General features: G+C 41.0%; 1 protein-coding gene across 9 annotated transcripts in view; it reads left to right on the forward strand.

Annotated features, from left to right (window-relative positions):
- The window catches only part of DMXL2 (Dmx like 2), a 90,911-nt gene that overhangs the window by 37,112 nt on the left and 42,975 nt on the right, over positions 1–10,824 (forward strand). For all 9 annotated transcript variants that reach the window (XR_003092652.1, XM_025197014.1, XM_014517050.2 and 6 more), the window contains 6 exons: positions 371–490; positions 1,139–1,366; positions 2,023–3,705; positions 5,169–5,279; positions 6,626–6,795; positions 10,417–10,514. Coding sequence is in view for 8 of the 9 variants with exons in the window: in XM_025197014.1 (XP_025052799.1) it covers positions 371–490; positions 1,139–1,366; positions 2,023–3,705; positions 5,169–5,279; positions 6,626–6,795; positions 10,417–10,514 (2,410 nt within the window). In the remaining variant the exon portion in view is untranslated. The remainder of the gene's footprint in view (positions 1–370; positions 491–1,138; positions 1,367–2,022; positions 3,706–5,168; positions 5,280–6,625; positions 6,796–10,416; positions 10,515–10,824) is intronic.

Below are 10,824 nucleotides of genomic sequence, written 5' to 3' on the forward strand. Positions count from 1 at the left end.
CCCAGAAAATGATTAACATGATATCCTGAAGACTGATAAATCTGAAAATTAATTTGCCAGGTGTGTTTTGGGCTTCATGAGGGTCAAACTCTCCCATTGGAAGATTGATAAAATGATTGGTAAAGAGACTCCTAGTGGACACTTTCAAGATACCAACACCTGACTGTAGGAAGTCATTTTTAGGGTGCATATTTATTCAGATTTATATTTTTGTAAATGGTAAGCAAACAAATATATTTTTGGACAAGTAAAAACAAAACCCCAAACCTTGTTTAGATATCATCAGCTTTTACAAAGAGCATGATTATTATGAAATATAGTTATGTTTAACCATTCAACTTCATAATAATGTATTTGGTTTAAATAATAGGGTATCGTCCACCACCATTCTCAGAAAAGTTCTATCTAGTAGTAATTGAAAAAGACAGCAGTGGCTGCTCAGTTCTTCATATGTGGCATCTCCATCTTAAATCTGTGCAAGCTTGTATAGGTAAGTGATAGTATTTTCCCAGAGAGAGCAATAAATATTTGTTTTGTTTCTTTAAATTAAATGCCTTCTCTAGTCAACAAGATCACACCAAATTCCAAAGTTTTGCCAAGCAATCCAACTGCAAGTTTTTCCAAAATGTTCGTGTTAAAGGCCAGAGCATAGTTTCTGTTACCCGCTACATGAAAAGGTTGTTTTATATGTATATATAACTTTTTTATTTATAAATCATTGCGGACCATGCTGAAATGTAACTCAGTTTCAGTTGTACCATGCTGTTCAGATGAAGAAATTCTTGGCTAAAACATGAGAAACTTTAAAGTATCTAATAAGGTCAGTGAAAAATATTTGATGCAACTGATTGGCAGCTCAGGAAAGTTTTAATTCACTTTGTGCCAATAATAATGTAGAAGTTTTGTTAAAGGAAAAAGTACATTCTTTAAGCACAGGACATTTTATCTTAATGAGAATGCTCGAAAAGTTGAAAACAAACTATTTTCCAGGTAGAACAGGAGCAACCTGGATGTTTATCAGATACTTTTTATATGACTAATGTACTGCTAGGATAATGATCTTTGGGTATCATATGTCTTTACTTTAGTGTGCACATGAACAGTTACTCATCAAACTGATTATAATGTTTTTTTCAAGCAAAAACCACTGAAGTTACTTCATCAGAGAATCAACTTACTGTACCTGAACAAAAGACTGGGGACTCTTCTCCAGATACCTCACCTGGCACAAGTCCCATGACGCGATCCTCTTCGGTTGCTAACCTGCAGACTGCCAGTAAACTCATTCTGAGCTCTAAACTTGTCTACAGCCAACCACTAGATCTTCCATTTGGTGTAGAAGTAATAAGAGCAACCCCTTCAGCAGGTAAATTAACATTGCAGACTACAGCGAACAAAGTTTTGGGCAATTAAGTGGTTTCTACATAATACTGTATAGTACAACCTCAGGTTATGTCTAAGCTGACCATAGTGATAAGTAGAAGCCTGCCTTCAGTGTACCAAACATTTTGTAAATTTACATTTATTTTTTCCCAGCATGGGTAGTGTTTTTGAATTTGAGGAATTCAGCTATTGTGTAGGTCTCCTAAATCCAGAAAATATTAAAGAAAACAGTTGACCATAAAAAAAGACTATGCTGGCTTGTGTGACCCCTTTAATAAGAATATTTTATAAAGTTATCCGTTACATGTAAGTTCTCTCTTTATACAATCACTCCCCTCTCCCACACAGTTTCATATATTCCGTAAGGCATTCAGAAATGGCAATAATGCATCTTCTTGTGTGCATTTGTGAGAACACAAGCAGCATTGTCTGCATAGCATAATGTCCAATCCCAGAAGGGGTTTGGCATACTTTTATCCTATATTTTAACCCATATTAAAAAAAATTCCTCCAAGAACTTGCAATTCTTTCTCTCCTCATATCTTCATTTAAGTTACAAGAGTAATGGCTTTATTTCTTTAATGTCTGCATGGTGTTTCATTTTATTAATCATGAATTGTGTTGATCTTACTACTTTAGGCCACCTGAGCTCTTCATCAATATATCCGGTCTGCCTCGCACCATATTTGGTAGTAACTTCGTGTTCAGACGACAAAGTGCGGTTCTGGAGATGCAATGTAGAGATGGATCTAAATAGTAAAGATGAAATGAGGGAGACGTATCATTGGAGAAAATGGCCTTTAATGAATGATGAAGGAGAAGACAACAGCAGTACAGTGTGCATAATAGGAAGGCCAGTTGCTGTTAGCTGTTCTTATACAGGACGCCTTGCTGTGGCATACAAACAGCCTATACAGCATAATGGTTTTGTTTCCAAAGAATTTTCTATGCATGTTTGTATACTTGAATGCGAGTCTACAGGAGGATCTGAATGGGTTTTGGAACAGACAATTCATCTGGATGATTTAGTTAAGGTTGGGAATGTACTTGATTCAAGAGTCAGTGTAGATAGTAATTTATTTGTATACAGTAAATCAGATGCCTTTTTGAACAAGGACAAATATCTTATGCCCAATATCAAGCATTTGGTACATTTGGACTGGGTATCAAAAGAAGATGGTTCACATATACTTACAGTTGGGGTGGGCGCCAACATATTCATGTATGGGAGACTTTCAGGAATTGTAACAGAACAAATGAGCAGTAAAGAGGGAGTAGCCATTATTACTTTACCACTAGGTGGTAGCATAAAACTAGGTATAAAGTCCAAGTGGGTACTGCTGAGATCGATTGACTTGGTGTCCTCTGTAGATGGCACTCCTTCACTGCCAGTTTCCCTCTCTTGGGTAAGAGATGGTATACTGGTAGTGGGAATGGACTGTGAAATGCATGTATATGCACAGTGGAAACATGCTGTTAAATTTGGTGATGGTGAAGGTGATGCTTTTACCACTGAAGACTCAGCAATTCAAGATCCATTTAAAACGAGCTCAATAGTAAATAAGTCCCGTGTAATTGATGGGGCAGGTATTGTTGATGACGTTTTTGGCACTCCAACTGTAATTCAGGATGGTGGGCTTTTTGAAGCTGCGCATGTCCTTTCCCCTACTCTTCCACAGTATCACCCAACCCAGCTATTAGAACTGATGGATTTGGGTAAAGTTCGACGAGCCAAAGCCATACTATCCCATTTAGTTAAATGTATTGCAGGAGAAGTTGCAGTAGTTAAAGATGCAGAAACTGGGGAAGGTGGTGGACCTAAACGTCATCTCTCCCGAACCATTAGTGTAAGTGGCAGTACTGCAAAAGACACAATTACAGCTGGAAAAGATGGTACCCGAGACTACACAGAGATAGATTCTATTCCCCCATTGCCGTTGTATGCACTGCTTGCTGCAGATCAAGATACCACGTACAAAATTTCTGAAGAAACGTCTAAAGTAACTCCAGGCTCTGAAGATCTCACTAAAAGAAAACCAGGGGATCAATACTCAGATCTGTTCCAGATGCAGTCTGTCACAACCGATGACTTTATTGATTTTGAGCCTGAAAAGAGAGAGAGTAAATCCAAAATAATTAATCTCTCTCAATATGGGCCAACTTACTTTGGCCGAGAACATGCTAGCGTCCTCTCAAGTCATCTAATGCACTCAAGCTTGCCAGGCCTCACCCGTCTGGAGCAGATGTTCCTTGTAGCTTTGGCAGACACCGTGGCTACAACAAGTACTGAGCTTGATGAGAACAGAGATAAGACTTACTCAGGTTAGTGATGACTGTTTTCTAATTACTGTTCATGTATTTCAGCTGACAAATACAAAATTGGTTATCATGACCATTCATAGTATTAGGCAAACTTAGGTACCCATAAAAATGTGTTCGGTTAATAAAGCGAGAACCTAACACCACATATTCAGAGCAAATATAGCAGAAGCAGTGGTGGGCAAGCTTTTCCCACATGTTCTTCCTCAGTGGGTGCGTCTACATGAGATATTACTGTGCATTTATTTAGTACCTGTATAAACAAGTACTAAATAAATGTGCAGTAACTAGAGTTACTGCACCAGTAAGCGCCTTTTAAGTGACACTACTGTGCAGTAGCATCTCGGCATGGTTTTTGCCATGCAGCGCTGCTGTGTAGTCAGCATCTCATGTAGACATGCCCAGTGTAACTGAATCTTGGTCTGGTAGTAAGCAGAAAGATCAATTCAGTTCCCCTGCCTATTTTATTTTTGTCCTTTATGAAAACACTAGTGACATGTTATAGAGCACAGTCATTAGGAACTGAGCTAAAATTAATAATTCTCCTAAAATGCAAAAATAAAGGTATCTACGAGCTCTTTACAAGGTCTAAACCATTTAATATTCTCATTTCAGCAAATTTGTTCAGCTGTGAAGATTTTGCTGTATCCCTCAGATAAGTTCCAAAGTGAAGACAGCAGGTCCTTCTGAATGGAAGGCCCTGTGCTCTGAAATATACTTCTGTTTACAATCAAGAGTCCAACTATGGAAATTTTTAGAAAATTCTCCAAGATGTTTTTGTTTAAATAGGTTTAATTTTTCCCTCTCTATTGAGAATGTGTGTCAGTAATAGGATTGTATCATTTATTTAGTTTGTGCCATTTGTAAGCAATTTTTGATTTTGTAAAATGGTCAGATACAGTAATGATAGTTGCAATAGAAGTAAGTAAAATTCATTGATACGGCTGTTGATTTGTGTACAGGGACACAGATGAAAGTAACCTATCATTTAAAACTTTTGTTTGTTTTTTGATAAAAAGTAGCATAACTTTTTATGCTGCGCTTAAAATGGCAGATATTAAGATACAATTTTAATGATGCTGTAGCAAGTAGCTACACTTGTGGAACTTGTGTCTAGATAACTTCCTGGTTCAAGATTGTGAAGACAAGCCATGTGTTATAGAGTGATTGTAATGCCTTGTTACCTAATGGTAATTGGATTTAAATATTTTAGTCTGTCAAAAAAAGAAATAAACACACTATTGAATAGGAAGATTGTAGAATTTTCAGAATTTTCTACATACTTTGCATTTGGGAGGAAAATACTATTGAATAATTTTCACTTTAAAACATAGAACTTACTCTTTCACCCTAAGCACCTCACAAACTATGTGCAATTAGGTGTTTTCATTGAAAAGTATTTATCCAAAAATTTACAGGCACTTGTGTTCACCTGTGTTTAGAAGTCAATTTTTTGTATTTTGCAGGAAGAGACACATTAGATGAATGTGGCTTGCGTTATTTGTTGGCTATGCGTTTACATACGTGCCTTCTTACATCACTCCCACCTTTATATCGTGTTCAGCTGCTTCATCAAGGTAATCCCTGGAGCACTGCTTTATGTTCATGTGACCCAACTGAAAATGTTTCAACACTAACTTGATGATTCTAGTATTCATAGCTATAAATTTTGAATCAGATGTTCATTTAAACCTTGGTTCTTTAAAGACTACATATGCTTACCTGTTGTCACTCTGACATCACAACTTTATTAATATGGTGGCACACTACCCGGGCTGGCATTTAGATTGTCTGTTAGCTTAAAGTACTTTCCCAACTGCATAATTTTCAATCCCCTACATGGGGTAAAAAATTGTATTTTTAATAAATATCTCTGCTTTACTAAGGGATAATTTTCTAATTTTCATCCCAGTCACTTGCTTCTTGTTGAAGCAACAGCAGAGTGGATAGATAGTGTTCTGACATGAGACATAAAAAAGGAAGCAGAACCAAAGCAGCAGACAAGCATGTTTGTGGCCCCTGATTGGAGTCTGCTTAATATAGCAGTATACTATCACTCTTCCTCTGGGTAACCTTATAGCTCCAGCACATTCAGAAATGGGACAGGGGAAAAGAATGGTGAGAGCAGTGTAGCTTCTGTGCTGATCATCACCATCCTCACGTTACAGCTATAGTTAGGGCTGAAGCTGAAGGAAATGCTGTTACTGTACAGGTTTCACTATCAGTCGTATCAAGAAGCTGCCGAAGTAGGTCAGGCATCCTTTTCTTCCCTATAGCCTCTAGCCTTATTGTGGCACAATATACTTCCTTCACCAGCCTCTCTGTCTTTTATTACTGGTACATTTAAGCACACTTAATAAAAGTCCCCAAAGGTTTGGTAGAAGAATGAAGAGAAATCAGACAGGTATAGCCAGTGACAGAGGGAGCTGCAACTGCAGAAGAGTAAGCAGAGGGAAGAGTTTTAGCACCCCCCAGCCACCCAGAATGAGATGCCACTCCCTCAGTCCTGGAAGCATCAATACAGTTTCCTCCTCGTGATTACACATATAATTTGTGTGCATTGCAGGACTTCCCATTTAGAAGTGGATGCAGTAAATCAGTACTCTCACCTTGGTCAGCAGCATCTCCTCCTGCTGTGGGGAATAGTCCCTTGTGCTACACTCCAGGCCTGAGAGTCCACCACCATTTTGTTAATATGCCACCTTATTGAGAGAACTCCATGTAGTCATATTTTTCTCCCAAATCAGTGCCACATTTTTCTAAAATAAATTCAGAAAATTCACAATTATAATCAAAATGGTGAAAAGGAAATGAATACCATGGTTTATGTGTCATCCTTCATATGTTATTCATTTGTAGTATTGATTCCATTGCTTAGGAATGTTTAATCCTTTGAAACTAATTGTTCTGTATCATTATTCAGGCTTATCCACTTGTCATTTTGCCTGGGCTTTTCATTCAGAGGCTGAGGAGGAGTTGATCAACATAATTCCTGCTATTCAGAGAGGAGACCCACAGTGGTCTGAACTAAGAGCTATGGGTATAGGATGGTGGGTCAGGAATATTAATACACTCAGAAGATGCATTGAGAAGGTAACTGGAACCATACCTAAAACAGTATACTATTTTATGTATAGCCTGAGAAATATGTACAGTAAATTATATATAACGTATACTCTTCATAACAAAAAACCCCTATGAATTACAGAGCTAAAATTCCACAGTAGCCTAGAAGACTGAATTTCAGGTGTTTGGTTTTGGCACTGAAGCCCCTAGATACCTTTCTGTACAGATCTGGATCCTGTTTTTTAATCTGTGGTTTAGCTGATACCTTGGGAGTCTGTCCAAGTTTGAAGATTACCTAGCTTGTTTTTTCAGTTATTTTTGTTGCCAGGGAGTCTTATCAATGCCAAAATGCTAGCAGTGATTGATGGATGTCCTATCTAGCAATAACTACCTCATTCTCTTATCCAGCAGCAGAATATTGCAGGCCAGAATTGGAAGCAGCTGGGAACAAATAATTTCTGGACTACTCAGTGTTAACTCTTTACAACTTAATATATGAAACAGTTAGCTAACCATAAGCTTTAAATAATATCTTCCTTATTATACTCTTTTCATTTGTTAACTCTCCATTATTTCTCCAACTTTTAAAAAGTTACAGGATAGTAATGTTTCTGTCAGGCTGTCCAAGTGTATAAGTAAATCTTTGCATACCTTGGCTAGGGGCGAAGTTACATGTAACCCAGTTTAAGTGATTGGAAACTGGTTTAAACCTGTAACAGAACATACGTTCAGGTTCAAGCATATAAATCGCTTTCAAACTCGCCAAAACCAATTTAAGATAAACCTGGTTGGATGCAGTATTAGAATGAACTGATTTAGGTCAAACCAGTTTATGTCCTAGATACCTTCCTGGTTCAAGTTAACTCTTAGTCTGCCAGTATCCCAGGATGCTTTACAGCCCTGGGCTATGCTGTCTGCTCCACTGGAGCAGGGACTGCCTTGGCCCTCTGCTCCTTAGCCTGCTTCCTGCCTGTGTTCATCAGCCCAAAGGGGAAGTGGGGGCAGGGGAACAGGCCCCTAGACCCCCTAGCCAGGGTCTACATAGCATGTGGATGGAGGGAAAGCCCCTGTAGTGGGGGCTTTTCAACCCTTGCAGCCCTCCCTTTCTCCCCCTTCCAGCTGCTGATTGCTTCAGCAGCTGCCAGAGGAGCGAAGGAGAAGGAGGGTGCCTGGCTGGGTGCTTACTAGGGGTGTGCAAAACAGGCTGTATTTGATTTGGATTCAGCCCCAATTGGGGACAGTGATTCGATTCGTTGATTCGGATCATTGTCCCAATTCTATTCAGCCAAATCCAAATCTGAAGATTTTAGGCTGATTCAGAGAATCAGCGATTTGGCGATTGACACAGCTTTAGATGTTTTTTCTACATACCTCCAGGTACCAGGAGTGGCTCATGAATGCTGCGGTGGTGGGGCGGATAGGGCATCCCACAGGAGCGCGGGGGCACTGCATGCTTGGCGACTAACCCAGAAGTGGTCCAGAAGTACTTCCGGTCAACTTCCGGGTCTGCGGCCCCCCTACATCCTCCCAGCTTGGCAGTTGTCTGCGTGGGGATCCTGGGTACCGCCCCCCCCAGGCCCAGGAGGCACCAGTTCTGGCCCACTTCTGGGTCTTCTGCCGAGTGCACTGGGGAGCCCTCTGTGCTCCTGTGAGACACTCCATCTGCCCCAGCATCTCAGCATTCGTGAGTCACTTGGTACCTTGAGATACGTAGAAAAAACATTTAAAGCTATGTCTGTGTCCAAATTGTCGAATCTTTAGGAATCTCTCCAAATCAATTTGGAGGGTTACGATTCGATTCTGAGAGATTAAAGGGTCTCCTGATTTGATTCGGATTTGGAGATTTGGCCATCGAATCATGTCGAATCTCTGCCGAATTGAAACAGCAACCAAAGCTTCTCACAGCCCTAGTGACTACCCATGCAGCCCAACATGGGGACACTGGAGAGCCCCTGCCTTGGGGGGGGCTTCCCTTCAACTCAGCCCAGGGCAGCCCCAGGGAGCTGAGGGGAATTCTTCCCCTTCCAAACCCCAGAACTGCGTGCCTCAACCCCTGGGAGTGTCAGGCAGCCTCAGAGAACAGAGGGAAATTCTGCTTCTCCACAGCCGGGTTAGCCTCGGCTGCTATGAATCTGAGGCAAAACTAATTGCAGGGGAGTGGAAGAATTTCCCTCTGCTCCCTGAGGCTGCCCCAGGATATCTCGGAGACGTGCAGCAGCTCTGGGGTTCGGGAGGGGAAGAATTCCTCTCAGCTCCCTGGGGCTGCCCTGGGCTAGGGGACCCTGGGCTTGGGTGGGGAGAAGCCCTGCAAGGCGGGGGCTCCCTGGTGCCCCCATACTGGGCAGGCACCTGGCTGGGAGGACTTCTTCTCCCTCCATCCTGTGGCAGCTGCTGAAGCAATTAGCAGCTGGGAAGGGGGAGTGAGGGAATGCCCCTCAGCTCCCCAGGGCTACCTTGGCTGGGGATCCAGGCTGGGGGAGACCCCCCAAAGTGGGGCAGCACCCACAAAGGAGGCTCCTTCTTAACCCCTTGTGGGGGGCAGCAGGGGGTTGTGGGTGTGTCCTGGGGAACCAATCAGAGGCACTTGGCTGGGCTGGCAATGGCCAACAGGCTGGGAGATGTGCTCTAGCACCCCCTGCCTACCGGCCTGGGTCAGTGCAGGCCTCCCCCTGCTTTTCCCAATTGAAAACGGAATGTCAGTTCAGTTAGTTATAGGTTTATCCTGTGCAGCTTAAAGGAAGCTGCCTAGATTGAATCAATTCCGCCTCTGGCTTTTTGATTGTTTGTACTTAGCCCTAAAGTCATTACAGGCAGTCCTCGGACTTACAATACAATCGGTTCCTGAAAACTGCGTCTTAAGTCAAAATGTTGCAACTCGGACCCCGTTTTTTTTAAAGAAACAATGTTATAAATGGGGGATTTATAACCTGAACCAAGGCTTCTCAGGAGTCTTGGCTGCAGATTGAACAGCCAACTTGTTCGTTGGTGTGGCATCACATCGGATCAAGCATTGTAAAGTTGAAACTGACATCATAAAGTTGAAACAGGGTGTCAATTTATAAATGTTGTAAGTGTAAAACATTGTAACTCAGAATGTCGTAAGTCGAGGACTGCCTGTATGTGAAATGTTGTGCCAGTTTGAAATTAGTGCTAGTTTGTAACTTAAGTTGCCAGTTCCCTGCAGGGCATTTAGGAAAACACACAGACATTAACATTTAATTAAGCTAAAATAGATGTTCGTGATAGACAAAGCAACAACGAGTACATTTTCTAAATGGCAATGCTGGATTAAGTGCAAGATAACACTTACCTTGTATATACTGCTGGTGAAAATTCCCTTACCAGCTTTTCAGAGATGAAGCTTTTTTATTTGCTCAGTTATAATATTCTCCTTTGTGTTTGCTAAGTCTATGTAATAGTATTGTTTTTTCCAAAAATCTTAACAGGTGATTTATAGCATGGGGAGGTCACACAAATTATATAAATCATGACTTCTGCAAAGCATTCAGAAAACAAGTTACATAGCTTTATAGAAACAATGCAAAAATGATCCACACTATCCTTTCTAGCAGGGAGTATATGTATTTATAGCTGAAGGCAACTTTTTGCTCACAACAGTATGCTTTACTTGTTGTCCATCTACTGTAGGTTGCAAAAGCTTCATTCCAGAGGAATAATGATGCCTTGGATGCTGCACTTTTTTACCTTGCCATGAAAAAAAAAGCAGTGGTATGGGGTCTGTTTAGGTGAGTTTCATTAACATTTGTAATAATACAAATGAAAGTAAAAATATAAAACAACTCTTTTGGATTAAATGTTAATCTAAAGCAATCTTGAATCAAAAAAAGAGTCCAGAGGAAAACCACGCACACGATCAGAAGGCAGGAAAACAGGCCTTATGATGAGAGGCTGAGAGCTATGGGACTCTTCAGCTTGGAAAAGCGCAGGCTCAGGGGGGACCTGGTTCATAGATTCATAGATGATTCATAGATGTTAGGGTCGGAAGGGACCTCAATAGATCATCGAGTCCGACCCCCTGCATAGGCAGGAAAGAGT

The sequence above is a fragment of the Alligator sinensis genome, unplaced genomic scaffold (genome assembly GCF_000455745.1).
Source record: "Alligator sinensis unplaced genomic scaffold, ASM45574v1 scaffold250_1, whole genome shotgun sequence".
Lineage (NCBI taxonomy): Eukaryota > Metazoa > Chordata > Crocodylia > Alligatoridae > Alligator > Alligator sinensis.